The sequence below is a fragment of the Macaca fascicularis genome, chromosome 14, assembly GCF_037993035.2.
Source record: "Macaca fascicularis isolate 582-1 chromosome 14, T2T-MFA8v1.1".
NCBI classification, from domain to species: domain Eukaryota; kingdom Metazoa; phylum Chordata; class Mammalia; order Primates; family Cercopithecidae; genus Macaca; species Macaca fascicularis.
The window spans coordinates 51275616-51290789 of record NC_088388.1 but is presented as its reverse complement, the minus strand read 5'-3'; the positions used below and the strand labels follow the sequence as shown (position 1 = coordinate 51290789).

At 37.8% G+C, this 15174-nt stretch overlaps 1 protein-coding gene and 1 non-coding gene across 3 annotated transcripts in view; one reads left to right on the top strand and one right to left on the bottom strand.

The window, feature by feature from the left end:
- The window catches only part of COPB1 (COPI coat complex subunit beta 1), a 48655-nt gene that overhangs the window by 16653 nt on the left and 16828 nt on the right, over nucleotides 1-15174 (bottom strand). For both annotated transcript variants that reach the window (XM_005578555.4, XM_005578556.4), the window contains exons 8-16: nucleotides 14809-14928; nucleotides 12765-12872; nucleotides 12535-12681; nucleotides 11353-11498; nucleotides 9009-9105; nucleotides 7860-8020; nucleotides 6595-6715; nucleotides 933-1160; nucleotides 272-451 (exon numbers count right to left, since the gene is read on the bottom strand). In XM_005578555.4, the coding sequence (XP_005578612.1) occupies nucleotides 272-451; nucleotides 933-1160; nucleotides 6595-6715; nucleotides 7860-8020; nucleotides 9009-9105; nucleotides 11353-11498; nucleotides 12535-12681; nucleotides 12765-12872; nucleotides 14809-14928 (1308 nt within the window). The remainder of the gene's footprint in view (nucleotides 1-271; nucleotides 452-932; nucleotides 1161-6594; nucleotides 6716-7859; nucleotides 8021-9008; nucleotides 9106-11352; nucleotides 11499-12534; nucleotides 12682-12764; nucleotides 12873-14808; nucleotides 14929-15174) is intronic.
- Nucleotides 10683-10744, top strand: LOC123568904 (U7 small nuclear RNA). The gene has a single exon (XR_006692458.1). It is a non-coding gene; the product is annotated as a U7 small nuclear RNA (small nuclear RNA).

Genomic DNA, 15174 nt, shown 5'->3' with positions numbered 1-15174 from the left:
CCTCAGTTAACCTTTAAGGATCCCCTTCCCTCAACTTCTACTTATTGGTCTATGATTCCACACACTACTGGATCGAGTTAAACCATCTGATGGACTTACGGTACTATCACATATAGTAGTAAGGTACTTCATCAGCTTTTGAGTTTTAACTGAGGTTTAATGGACCTATCACAGTGACTTAATAGTTATCTTTCTTTTAAAAACAGCAGGACTAACAACTTCCTTAAGGAGCCAATTTAAGTAATTTAGAGTCTATCAGACATTTTGTTACCTTGTTAAGTTTAGATGCTAGGGGATCTGCTGCCTCTTTCCTCTGTGTGTTGCCCATTGCTGCCAGCAAACTCAGCTGAAACTGATCTTCCTTGCAGTTCATTTCATTCTTAGCAGTTAGTTGCATGAAGGAAATGGGGTCATCAGGCTGTACTGTCACATTCCTCTTTTCAGATTCTTTCTGTGTTGAGAATATAACAAAGTTTCTCTTTAATATGAAAAGATAGTTTTTAGAGGACTTTAACAGAGACAGCCCTCACATATAAAGACTGAAAAATCAACAAAACAACGAGAAAACCCACAAAGCACTTTTCTTTTTCTTTTTTTTTTTTTTTTTTTCCTGAGACAGGGTCTTACTCTCTTGCCCAGGCTGGAGTGCAGTGGTGTGATCACAGCTCACTGCAGCCTCGAACTCTTAGATTCAAGCAATACTTCCTCCTCAGCCTCCCAAGTAGCTGGGATGAAGGCACATATCACTATGCCTGGCTAATTCTCTCATTTTTTGTTGAGACAGGGGCTTGCTATGTTGCCCACACTGGTCTCGAACACCTGGCCCCAAGGAGTCCTCCTGCCTCAGCCTCCCAAAGTGCTGGGATTACAGGCGTGAGCCACTGCACCCAGAGACACAAAGCGCTTTTGTTGCCTCATCATATATGCCTTACCTTTTGGGATAATTTCTCTTCTTCTAGTTTAGCAGATAACATGTGAGAAAGGGATTGTCGGCATTCCTTATTGAAAATGTCATTCATTAAAGGTGAACATTCAGACAAGACCTTGAGGCACAGGGAAATTCGATCCACATCATCATCAGTAATTGGCTTCTTAGGAAGAGAGGATTTTCCCAAATGCAGGATAGTAGCCATGAGCAACATAGCCTCAGCAACAAAAGACTAAAAAAGTAGAGAAATGGGTTACTGATACTGTCGTGATTCTCAGATTGCAATCATGTCACTTCATTATAACTCAAAATCTAAATTTTCACTTCACCTGAATAGGACTTCAAATTCTTTGGATTTTATGTCCATATCTGTTTTTGCATTCTTCTCCTTCCTTTCTACTCTTAACTGCCACTCTCTAAGACCTGCATTAATCCTCAATTAGAGACAGCAGCGGCTTTTTAACTGTTTTTCTTTGCTCCAGTCCTTCTCTGTAACCACTTCACATGCTGATGCTGTCCTTTTTAATCCCAACTACAGAAAAGTTAAAAGAATGATATACTTTACCATCTGTTAACATTTTGCCACATCTGCTTACCTATTCTATATATGTACACTTACTTTTTTGGGCTGACATGTGAAAAAGTCTTCACCTCAAAAATACTTCAGCATTCATCTCCTAAGAGTCAGAACAGTTTCCTACAAACCACAATTTCATTTTCTCACCTGAAAAATTCAACAATCCCAAAATACAGCTTCTATACTCTGAATTCAAATAAATCTCCCTAAATTGTCTTAAAAATGTTTTTATTTTTTAAATTCAGGATCAGCTTCATGCATTTTATTTGATTGTTCTCTTTCATCCCTCTTAATCTAGACCAGTTCTCTGCCTTTTTGTTTTTAATCACAGTAACTTTTTTAAAGAACTGAGGCCTGTTTTATAGAATATCCCACACTTTTGATTAGAATACCAGATAGGTGATGTTTTATATTTCACACTGTATTGCATCACAAGGTACCTAAAGTTAGGCTGTTCAATTATTGGTGCTGCTAAGCGTGATCACCTGATGCTGCCATCTTAATTTTTATACTGTACCAATCATTTCACTCCCCATGTAAATACCTTTAATGAATGTCAGCCTTCACACCGAAGTTCGTATTACTTGGCCTGCTATTCAAAGTCTTCCACAAGTGATTGCAACTTAATTTTTTAGTCTCATGTAGCATTATCCTGACACATATGCTCTATGCCCTTGCCAAACTGCCTTTGACTGAGTATTGATCTGCACACATGCATGAAAAACTACTGGAGGCCTGGGGAAAAACCAGCAGAAGAGTAAGTATATATCCTCCAGGCTTGGATACTGTCTCCAAAAGGAGAGGAAAGAGAGGAGGGGACAGAAAATAAATCTGAGGAAATGACTGAAAATTTCCCAATGGAGATATAAACCTGCAAACCCAACAAGCTCAGTGAACAAGTACAGCAAACATGAAGAAAACCACACTAAGGCACATCCTAATCAAACTACTGAAACCCAGTGAAAAGGAGAAAATTTAAAACCAGTGGAAGAAACACACACACATACACACACACACACACACACACACACACACACACACACACACACACACACACACACTCCACCCAGGGAGATAAGAACGACAGCAGACTTCTCACCAAAAAGCCAGAAGACAAGGGAGCTTTATCTTTACACTACTGGAAAAAACCCAGAAAACTTAGAATCCTATACCCACAAAGGTAACTTACAAAAGTGTACAAAAAATAGACTTTTTCCAGACAAAAACTAGTAGAATCTGTTGCCAACAAATCTGCACTGTAAGAAAAGTTAAAGCAAATTCTTTTTTTTTTTTTTTTTTGAGACGGAGTCTCACGCTGTTGCCCAGGCTGGAGTGCAGTGGAATGATCTCGGCTCACTGCAAGCTCCGCCTCCCGGGTTCCCGCCATTCTCCTGCCTCAGCCTCCTGAGTAGCTGGGACTACAGGCGCCCGCCACCGCGCCCGGCTAATTTTTTGTATTTTTAGTAGAGACGGGGTTTCACTGTGGTCTCGATCTCCTGACCTTGTGATCCGCCCGCCTCGGCCTCCCAAAGTGCTGGGATTACAGGCTTGAGCCACCGCGCCCGGCAGCAAATTCTTTAGGCAAAAGATATATGATACCAGAAACTCAGTCCTACACAAATAAATAAAGAATGCTGGAAATGGCATAAATGAAGGAGTGCCAGTGAAATCATAAGCAACCAAACTTCTTGTACCAAACAGTGCAAACATTATTAACTTGGTATGTTACAAGAAACTGGTTCTTCTAAGCAGATACCCGTAAACATTCTCAACTTCCAGAAGTGACACAACCAGGAGAGGAAAGCAAATTCAACTCTGCGATAAAAAAATATTGGAAGTTTTTAAAAAACATACTTTAAAGATTACACTGACCAGACCTGAATAAATGCCCACAAGAGAGTTACAAAATAAATTACTGCTCATAAATCAAATCAATTGACAAGGGATAATATATCTTGTAAATTACCTGGCTCTCATTTATGGCTTTTCTTATAATGGAATTAAAACAAAAACATAAAAAAACCTGGCCAGGCACAGTGGCTCACGCCTGTATGTAATCCCAGCACTTTGGGAGGCCAAGGTGGGCGGATCACCTGAGGTCAGGAGTTCGAGACCAGCCTGGTCAACATGGTGAAACCCCAGTCTCTACTAAAAATACAAAAAAAATTAGATGGCCGTGCTGGCAGGTGCCTGTAATCCCAGCTACTCAGGAGGCTGAGCCAGGAGAATCGCTTGAACCCGGGAGGCAGAGGTTGCAGTGAGCTGAGATCATGCCACTGCACTCTAGTCTGGGCAACAAGAGTGAGACTCCATCTAAAAAAAAAAAATTTTTTTAGACCAAGCTGTTAAGTCTCCAAAAATCAAGGAAATACGAGTGATATGAGTGAAACTGTTTCAATTTACAAACCTGCTGTTTAGATAACCAACATAATACAAAGCTGAAGGAATCAAAAGGAGTCCCATTTATACAGGCCCAATTTGAATGTCAGAAATTGCTGTGGTAGGACATTGTAACCAACTTTGCCCTACTACCACAAATGGTCTATGGATTCTGTTTCTTAAATAATAAGAGTTGAAACAACTTGATCTGTGGCTGCAGAATGGATGTTGTGTTAGCAGGCATGAAAACATTAATTTCTTTCTACATCTCCATCAAAGCCCTTGGGTGACCAGCAAAACTATCAATGAACAGTAATATTTTAAAAAGGAGTCTTTTATTTCTGAGCAGTAGGTCTCAATGGTGAGCTTAAAATACTTAGTAAACCATCCTGTAAAGAGGATGTGCTGACATCCAGGCTTTGTTGTTCCACTGACAGAGCACAGACAGAGTACATTAAGCATAATTCTTTTTTTTGTTGTTGTTGTTGAGACAGAGTCTCACCCTGTTTCCCAGGCTGGAGTGCAGTGGCGCGATCTCAGCTCACTGCAACCTCTGCCTCCTGGGTTCAAGCGATTCTCCTGCCTCAGCCTCCCCTGTAGCTGGGACTATAGGCGCCTGCTACTACGGCCAGCTAATTGATTAAGCATAATTCTTAAGAGCCCTAGGATTTTCAAAATGGGAAATGAGCAATGACTTCAACTTGCTCACTGGTTGTATTAGCCCTTACCAAGAGTCAGCCTATTCTTTGAAGCCAGGGACTGACTTCTCCTCTCCAGCTACCAAACTCCTAGATGGCACTTTCTTCCAATATAAGGTTGTTTAGTCTACACTGAAAATGTGTTGTTTAATGTGGTCACCTTCACCAATGATCTTAACTAGCTCTTCCAGATAACTTGCTACAGCTTCTCCATTAGGACTTGCTACTTCATGTCAAACTTTTATGTTATGAAGATAGGCTTCTTTCCTTAAACCTCATGAACCAACCTCTGCTAACTTCTAACTCTTCTTCTGAAGCTTCCTTACCTCTCTCGGCCTTCATGGAATTGAAGAGAGTTAAGGTCTTAGTCTGAATTAGGCTTTTGGCTTAAGGGAATCTTGTGGCTGGTTTGATCTTCTATCCATACCACTCAAACTTGCTATCAGCAACAAAGCTATTTAACTTTCTTTCTTCCCTTTTTTTTTTTTCTTGAGACGGAGTCTTGCTCTGTCTCCCAGGCTGGAGTGCAGTGGCGTGATCTCAGCTCACCGCAACCTCCACCTCCCAGGTTCAAGCAATTCTCCTGCCTCAGCCTCCTGAGTAGCTGGGATTACAGGCACCCATCACCACACCCAGCTAATTTTTGTATTTTTAGTAGAGACAGAATTTCACCATGTTGGCCACGCTGGTCTCGAACTCCTGACCTCGTGATCCGCCCGCCTCAGCCTCCCAAAGTGCTGGGATTACAGGCATGAGTCACCACGCCCGGCAGCTGTTTCTCTTTCTTATCATTCCCATGTTTACTGGAGTAGCACTTTTACTTCCTTTAAGAGTGTTTCCTTTGCATGCACAATTTGGCTACCTACTTGGCAAAAGAAGCTTTTGGCTTACCTCAGCTTTTGACATGCCTTCCTCATTAAGTTTAATTATTTCTCACTTCTGATTTAAAGTGAAAGACATGTGACTCTTCCTTTCACTTAGAAGCCATTGTAGGATTATTAACCAGCCTAATTTCAATATTGTGGTATCTCAGGGAGTAGGGAGGCCCAAGGAGAAGGAGAGAGATGGGGTAACAGCCAGTTGGTGGAGTAGTCGGAACATACACACAACAATTATTACGTTTACTGCTTTATATGGGAATGGTTCCTGGCATCCCAAAACTATGATAATAACATTTTAAAGATCACTGATCACAGATCACCATAATAGATGTAATAATAATGAAAAAGTTTGAAACATTGTGAGAATTACCAAAATGTAATACAGACATATGAAGTGAGCATATGCTTATTTGGAAAAATGGTGCCAACAGACTTGCTCAACTCAGGGTTCCCACAAACCTGCATTTATTAAAAAAAAAAAAAAAAAAAAAAGCAGTATGTGCAAAGTGCAATAAAATGAAGTATGCCTGTAAATGCTATGTAAATAATTGTTACACTGTATTGTTTTCAAATTTCTATTATTTTTACTGTTTATCGTTTTTTAAAAAAGATATTTTCAATCCATAGTTGGATGAATCTGCAGGTGCAGAAGCTGTGAATATGGAGGACAAACTGCATACCATTGTAAATGGGTGTTTGGTCACAACAGTCAGAAGCTACAACGAAGGTATGAACTACAGATGAGAATAATTTAAAAGACATTCTGGGATAAAACAGACAATAACCGAATGGATGCAGATGCTGGAGAGAAGGACACTTCCTTCGCTGGTCCTGAACTAATCCTAGCAAACTGAAGTGACTTCATAAATCCTTTATCTCTTCCACTGGAATAATCACATGACATTATTATTATATCACTTTGTCAATTTTAATTTTTTTAAAGTCCAAACAGAAGAGGAAGATACTTTATCAATTTTAGAGTAATGTATTATCGTGTCCACTTCTGCTATTAAATCATAAACTCTTCCATGATAGAAACTTGGTATTAATTTTTGCATACCTCACTGTTCAATGCATATAGTAGGCACTCAATGTTTAATTGTTGCATAAATGTACAATAAATGAACCTACATTTTGCTTTTTCTTCTCCTGAACCAAAGCTACATAGCGCAATGCAATCTTGGTCAGAGTTGTGGCAAGGGACGCAGCAACAAAGAAATCTCCATCCAGAAGGAATCCTCTCAAGGGAGGTCTGCAAAGCAATCAAGGAAAATCAAACCCACCAACTTGTTAAGCAGCATGCAGCTTTTGCATAAATGATTGATATAGGCCTATTAAACACTCTTACTACCATCCTTCAGTGATAAGAATACCTCAGTTAACTAACACCTTAGCTCCCAGAAGAAAGAAGGAAAAAGAAAAGTAATACATGACTTTAAAACATAACTTTGGCCAGGTGCAGTGGCTCACGCCGGTAATCCTGGCACTTTGGGAGGCCAAGACAGGCGGACTACCTGAGGTCAGGAGTTCGAGGACAGCCTGGCCAACATGGTGAAACCCCCGTCTCTACTAAAAATACAAAAATTAGCTGGGCATGGTGGCACACATCTGTAATCCCAGCTACTCAGGAGACTGAGGCAACAGAATTGCTTGAGCCCAGGAGACAGATTGCAGTGAGCCATGATTGTGCCACTGCACTCCAGCCTGGCCGTCAGAGCAAGACTCTGTCTCAAAAAAAGACAATTTATCTTCAAATGACACAAAAGCCAACAGAATATGGAAAGATAAAATATTTAATTAAGGGCATATGTAATTGCAGCTAATGAAGTACATTCAAATTCCAGCTTACCTATTTATCTACTTGTTAAGTCTCAAATTCCTCTTCCATAAAATGGAGATAATATATTCTATCTCAAAGGCTTATTGTCAAGACTATACTACTTAGCACAATGCCTAGCACTTAGTGGGTATTCAATAAAATTTTAGGCATAGATTTCACCATCTTCACCATTAAAATTTACTTAATAGAAAAATGCACAATTTTATTCCATCATTTAGAAATTGAAAAATCTTCAAAATGTTTTCAGATGCTAATAAACAACAAAACTCAAATATCATCAGTTACCCCCACTTAGCATTTTCTGAGTAAAAATAATTTGAGTTTAAACAGAACAGTTATTTCCATAAAAACACTGGAAGGGACAGAAGATTAAAACCATCAATACAATTTCTAGGGGGATGAACTTAAACATCTTCCTCTTCTCAAGTACCTTAAATGGCAAATATTTTCATTTTGGTCGCAAAAACAAGGGAAAAGAAATCATTTGACTGTTTTACATACAAGAGTAATAATAAAAATAGTACAGCTGGCAGAGTAATAATGTGTCATACATTACCTGTCTTCCTCTTTCTTGGTGGGTCTAGAACTGCTAAGGGCACTCTGAGTTGCATAGGTACCCATTTCAGTAACCAATTTCTGAACTGGCCCCACAGTTATTTCTTCTTCAGGTTTTAATTCACCAGCTTCTTTCTTTATTTCTGACTCTACAATTGGGATCTAAAAGTCAATTGGAAACATCATTTTAGTAATAGTATCAACAGCAAGCAAAATTATATTTAAATATTTGATTGTTTCTCTAAAAAAGAAATCCCATTACCCTAATGGGATTTTTGGAACTGGGAACTCTGCTTTCAATTTATTTCCTTCCCAGGACAATGTAGTGGGTAGAACAGGGGCTTCAGAGATGGATATTCCAGGGTTTGAATTCTCACTCTGCCACTTACTACTTTGGACCTCAGTTTCTTAATCTGTTAAGTGGAAATCTTAATTCTTTCCACACATTTTACCTAATAGAAAAATGCACTGGACAGTGTCTAACACAAAGTAGATGGTCATTAAGCCTTATTCCTCTTCTTCATTCCTTTTCTTGAAATTTTAACCAAAACAGTACTCATCCTTCTAAAATGAAATAAATCTGACTTATTTGTACATAATAAATTCATCAACTTTTAAATTAACTGAATGGCTATTATGTATTTATTACTCAATACCAGTCCATCATCTAATGTAAGAGCACTAAGAGTATTTAATTATTACCTATTTTAATTTCTTTATTTTATAGGTGAAAAAAAACTGATGTCTAGTTAGGTTGAGGAACTTATATTCAAGGTCCTCCAGCTAACTGTGGACAGAACAATGACTAGAACTAATTGTCAGGTCTCCTGACAATGAGTCCACTGCTCTTTCTATTCTACCATAAGGTTGTTAGGATGAAGAATACTGTCAGTTTTAGTACATAAATATTCTAAAATCAGACTTACTTTAAGGCATTGTTCCTTCAAAATACAGGCTAAAGCAGAATTTTACAAGCTGCTGCTTCTGAATTTTTTTTTTTTTAATAAACAGAATATTTTGTTCAAACAAAATCTAACCTAGAGTGTAAATAATGTAAGTAAAAACACAAAAGCAAATCACTACAAAAAAGTCAGATTTTCCTAAAGGAAAAACTACCATATAAAGTAGCATTTTCTAAAGTAAAACATACCTCTCCAAGGGACCTGCGGATCTCAGTCATCACACTCTGAATGTCTTCCTTGGTACTACAGTATTCTCCCAGGATCCATAATGCTCCTCGGTAAATCCTAGGGCAATACAAGATCTGAAACGTGAACTTGGCAGACAAATCTTGAAGCAGAGATCTTTCTTTGTTAATTTAAGCACAAATAAAAACAAGGGCCAGGCACAGCGGCTCATGCCTGTAATCCCAGCACATTGGGAGGCCAAGGCCAGCAGATCACTTGAGCCCAGGGGCTCGAGACCAGCCTGGGCAACATGGTGAAATCCCATCTCTACTAAAAATACAAAAATCAGCCGGGCATGGTGGTGCACATCTGTAATCTCAGCTACTGAGGAAACTGAAGCATAAGAGCTGCTTGAGACCGGGCACAGTGGCTACTGTAATCCCAGCACTTTGGAAGGCTGAGGTAGGTGGATCACCTGAGGTCAGGAGTTCAAGTCCAGCCTGACAAACACGGTGAAACCTCATCTCTACTGATAATACAAGAAAATTAAAAAAAAAAAAAATTAGCTGGATGCGGTGGCAGGTGCCTGCAGTCCAGCTACTTGGGAGACTAAGGCTGGAGAATCGCTTGAACATGAGAGGCAGAAGTTGCAGTGAGCTGAGATTGCACCACTGCACTCTAGGCTGTGCGACAGAGCAAGACTCCCACTCAAAAAAAAAAAAAAAAAAAAAAGAGCTGCCTGAATCCAGGAGGCGGAGGTTGCAATGAGCTGAGATCGTGCCACTGCACTCTAGCCTGGGTGACAGAGCAAGTTTCTGTCTCAATAACGAAAAAACAAAAAACAAAAACCAACAAGATTCTGCAGTTCTAAAGTATTTTAGATAAACATTTCAGAAAGAATCTAGGTTTCAGTTCTCTCCAGAAATCACAAAGATTAAAAGTAAAATAACTGTTCTTATTAATTATTAGGAACATTCTAAAACTGGTAAAACTAGCAGTAAAAATAAAATACCAAAATGTTTCACAGAAAAGTATCCATTTAGGACACAGTGAAGGTAAATTTGGCTTTATCACTTACTATTATAAGAAATGTATTATTTTTATGGCCAGGCATGGTGGCTCACACCTGTAATCCCAACATCTGTGGAGGATGAGGTAGGAGGATTGCTTGAGTCCAGGAGTTCAAGACCAGCCTGGGCAACATAGCAAGGCCCTCATCTCTCTTTAAAAAAAAAAAAGAATAAAATAAAATAAAAAAAGAAAACCAGGAATGTATTGTTTTAATGTACAAAGTAATTCACTTTTTATTTTCAGTCACTGAAAAGAGAGGCAAGGTGTTGAACTAAACAATGGAAACAAAAGAAGTACAAGGGATCAGTAAAAAAAAAAATAGTAAAGAAAGCAACCATTCATTCATTCATTTAGATTAAAAAAATAAATAGAGACAAAGTCTCACCATGTTGCCCAGGCTGGTCTCCAACTCCCGACATCCAGCAATCCTCCCACCTTGGCCTCCCAAAGTGCTGGGAATATAGGTGTGAGCCACCATACCCAGCCAACAATTCTTTAGTTTACAATGTTAAACTGAATAAAGTCCTTAGTCATCTTTCCCCTAAGATTTTAATTAAATTTATTCAGAAAAAATTAATTATAGAAACCAAAGCTCTAAGAGATTATGGCTGTTAAAAACAAATCCTTAGTGTTATAGCTCTTTTAAAATTTGTTTAACAGGCTTTCCAGTTTTTGCTGGAAAGCCCTCCCACAAAAGAAAAAAAAGCAAATCCTTAATATGATTTTTTTTTTCACAAAAGAAGTAAATCCTGTTCTGTTCACTTCCATAAATATTAATATATTTTCATATCATAAAAACAATTTTGTACTTGTCCCTTCCTTCCTATCTTAGACATACTTCAAGTCTGTTATAGACTATCTATCAAATGCTTTAAATGAAGCAAAAGTTAGATGCAACAGTCCTTTCTCATTAGCAAAGGCTCTCTGAAGGAAAAGACAGATTTAGGTTGCATTTTCAATCTTTCTCTTCATTAAATGTGAAAGGAAGATACAAATAATAGTAACAGCCAAAAAGTGATGACATTTAGAAATATGCTCTTTAGTTACTTTAAGATTCAAAATGTTTTAGAGAAAATCAGAATAGAGACACTGAGCTAAATCACTCCTAAAAAAAATTATTTTTGGCCATATATTGTGGATTAACTGAGAGTAGAGGAAGCATGATGCTTGTTGTTACACTTGTCTTATTTCAGCTTGATTGTCCTCTGCATTCTATTTTCTATCAACCGACCCTTTAAAGATAAAAACCGATACAATGCTTACTTGACCTCACATTTAAATGTATTTTAAACATACTTGACAGATTTAATAGCATGAAAGACTTCAAGCATCTTCTCAACAATAAGCATTCTCAGGTTATCAAAGCGCTGAATGGCTTCACGAACAAACTCCAAGACATCAGCAGCTGCTGCTTCATTATTGTCACTGAGAAATTCCATTAACTAAAAGAAAAAAAAAAAAAGGGAAAATAGAGCTAGCAATTTTCCAAAAGAAAATTATCTAGGACAATAAATAAATCAATAAATTTATAAAGAATGTAATCTTTTTGTTGTTTTCTAAGAGACAGGGTCTTGCTCTGCTGCCCGGGCTAGAGTATATTGGCACAATCATAGCTCACTGCAGCCTTGAACTCCTGGGCTCAAGTGATCCTCCAGCAACCTCAGCCTCCCCAGCAGCTAGCACTTCAGGCATGACACTATGCCTAGCTAATATTAATTTTTTTGTAGAGACAGGGTCTGCCTATATTGCATCGGCTGGTCTCGAACTCCTGGCCTCAAGTAATCCTCTTGCCTAGCGCTCCCAAAGTGCTCGAATTATAGATATGAACCGCCAAGCCTGACCCTTGTAATTCTTAATAATTTTCAAATACACAACAAAATGTAAATTGAGAGACAAGTGCTATTACGTAAAGAAAGTCACAATGGCTTTTCTGTTTTATGATAAAAGATAAGCCAGAGATCCAAAACTCAAAATAAATGAATTTGATCCTCCTAAATTGTAACTAAAAGTAAAATCATTTTAGAAAGAACTCAAGAGCTCAGAGGCAAAAATCAAATTATAATAACATATCTCACTTATCTGATAGTGACAGCAAAATATTCTAGGTATGTTAATTTTTCCTATAACTGATTCCTTTAAGAGCTAAAGCTATTTAAAATAAGTACCTATTTGCCTTACTGAATAATACATATACACAGCATAATTTTACTTTAGGTAACTATATCATCAATTAAAATAATAAGCAAAGCTATTTTTTTGGTCACTGTTTTTGTTTTTTAGATGAATATGTAAGTGAAAGAAGTCACAGTCCTCACCCTTCTGAGCTTAAAGGTAGAGGTAGACATAAAGATCACTTCTCACCATGAGATTTAATGGTCCCAGGCAGTTGAGATTTCTGGAGTTTGACTGTCAAATAACTAGCTTTTTAAAAAAAATCTATTAGAGAATTTCAAAATTAAAGTGATCAGAATTACATACCACAGGAATAACATTTGCAGCCATATCTGGAAATCGGACAGAACAGGAATGCAACGTTCGCACTAGGAGTTGTCTGTATTTGTCAGTATCTTCATGCTCAGACACATTATTAGTTTTTATCACTTCCTTCTTCAGGACAATAACCAGCTATAGAACGAAGTAAAAATAAGTGAGAGTTATATCACATTTGGGCCTGATAGCTACAAAGTGCTGTCAGAGTTTTGTTTTACCTCTTCAACATTCCTAGAAGAGACAAGATCCAGTGCTAACTGCAGAGTTTTCTTTCGTACTTCTAAGTCTGGTGTGCTCAATACTCTTAGAATATCCATAACCAGATCCTAAAAAAGAAGAAAAAATCAGGAATTAACACCAATCTTTCTGGTCACAAGAAAAGTATATTTACTACAGAATGGCAGGGTTTATCTATCATCACGTTAATTCTTTAATCAATAACAAAACCACTAGTGGTGGAAGAACTAGATATTTTGGGTCTCCTGATACACTGCAATATGAAATAATAGCACATGACACATTCAAACTGACAATGTTTACTTCGACTCTGTCAAGTTAAAGCTCAAGCTCCAACTTACAGTTTATAGAAAGTAACAGAAGTCAAAAGAACAAGCTAAACATAAGAAAGTAGCCATACACATCCAGAAAGAGGGGCATTTTATAGTATTACTGGTCTGGTCTCTTCAACAAATCAGTGTCATTAAAAAAAAGATACTGTCCAAAATTAAGAGACTGAAAGGGCATAACCACCAGATATGATGCATGGTTACAAAATAGGCAAACTAAACAAAAAGGGCTTTTGGGACAACTAGGAAAATCTACATATAGACTTGGTATTAGATAACATTAATAAATTATTAACAATTTTGTTAAGTGTGATAATATTATTTGACTCCATAGGAAAATGTAACATTTAAAAGATGCATACTTAAAAACAATTCGAAACTGATAAAAAAGTTCTAAGAGTGAACTCCTGTATATCCTTCACCTACATTCACCAGTTAATATCTTCCCACATTTGCTTTTTTTTTTTTTTTTTGAGATGGAGTTTCGCTCTGTCGCCCAGGCTGGAGTGCAGTGGCAAGATCTTGGCTCACTGCAACCTCTGCCTCCTGGGTTCAAGCAATTCTCCTGTCTCAGCCTCCCGAGTAGCTGGGACTACAGTAGCACGCTACCACACCCGGCTAATTTTTGTATTTTTTAATGGATACAGGGTTTCACCATATTGGTCAGGGTGATCTCGAACTCCTGACCTCAGGAGATCCACCCACCTCAGCCTCCCAAAGTGTTGCGATTATAGGCATGAGCCGCTGCACCCGGCCCACATTTGCTCTTTACTGCTAATCATTTTAGTGTATCTCTTTCAAGGGTAAGGATAATTTCTTATATAACCACATTATAATTACCAGAGAATTTAACATTGATCAATACTATTAACTAATATACACACCATATTCATATTTCTCAATCTGTCCCAATAATGTCCTTCATAGAAATTTGTTGTTGCTGTTGTTCTGATCCAAGATCAGATTGCATTTACCTGTCATGGGGTTTTATTTTTATAACCATTATTATTCTCATGGATTAAACAAATATGGTGATAATTTTCTAGAATCAGATCAACTTTTGTTCTCAATCAATTGGTATAATAATTTTCCATGAAATGTAAATTATATTCAAATTAAAATGAGTATGTCACTCTCCCTAAGAATAGTCAATACAGTACAAACCAAAAAGATAAAAAAGATATTATCGATTTATTTTAGAAAAAAAATTTTTTTTTTGAGACAGTCTCACTCTGTTGCCCAGGCTAGAGTGCAGTGGTGCGATCTCAGCTCACTGCAACCTCTGCCTCCTGGGTTCAAGTGATTCTCCTGCCCTCAGCCTCCCAAGTAGTTGGGATTACAGATGCACCTTACCACGCCCAGCTAATTTTTGTATTTTTAGTACAGACTGGGTTTTACCACGTTGGCCAGGCTGGTCTCAAACTCCTGACCTCAGATGATCTGCCCATCTCTGCCTCCCAAAGTGCTGGGATTACAGGCATGAGCCACCCCACCCAGCCATTTTAGAAATTTTTTTTTATGGTAAAGATAATACCCCAAAAGTCTATGATGACTCCATAATTAACACTTTAGCTGATCAAAATATAAACCGCTCAGTTTTCAAGCATTTAGGTTAACCAAGATGGGCAAAGCTTGAGAATGACCTAAATTTGAAAAATATTTCATTTAGGATCTCTCTCTTTCAGATAACACTTACCTGTAATACTCGTTCATGAGCAGGATGCTCTTTTAATTCTATCAAGCGATCCAAAACTATGAGTTTTACATTGTTGTCGCTCTCCTTAATAATTAAATCAATGTAACACTGAGCAGCGGCCTATATAAAAAAAGAAATATTTTAAGAACTTATTCATCTATCATAAACATAAAATCTGAAAATAAGCATGCGCGTGCGTGTGCACGCGCGCACACCCACACACACACACACACACACACTCCTATGAAGGCACAATACGCTCATTAATTAATCCCTGTACTAGAGTTTATACATTATACATTTTGTTCTGAGGAATGGGTTCCTCTAGTCCCTTGTTATTTTTCAAACTTACAGAAGATTACAGGC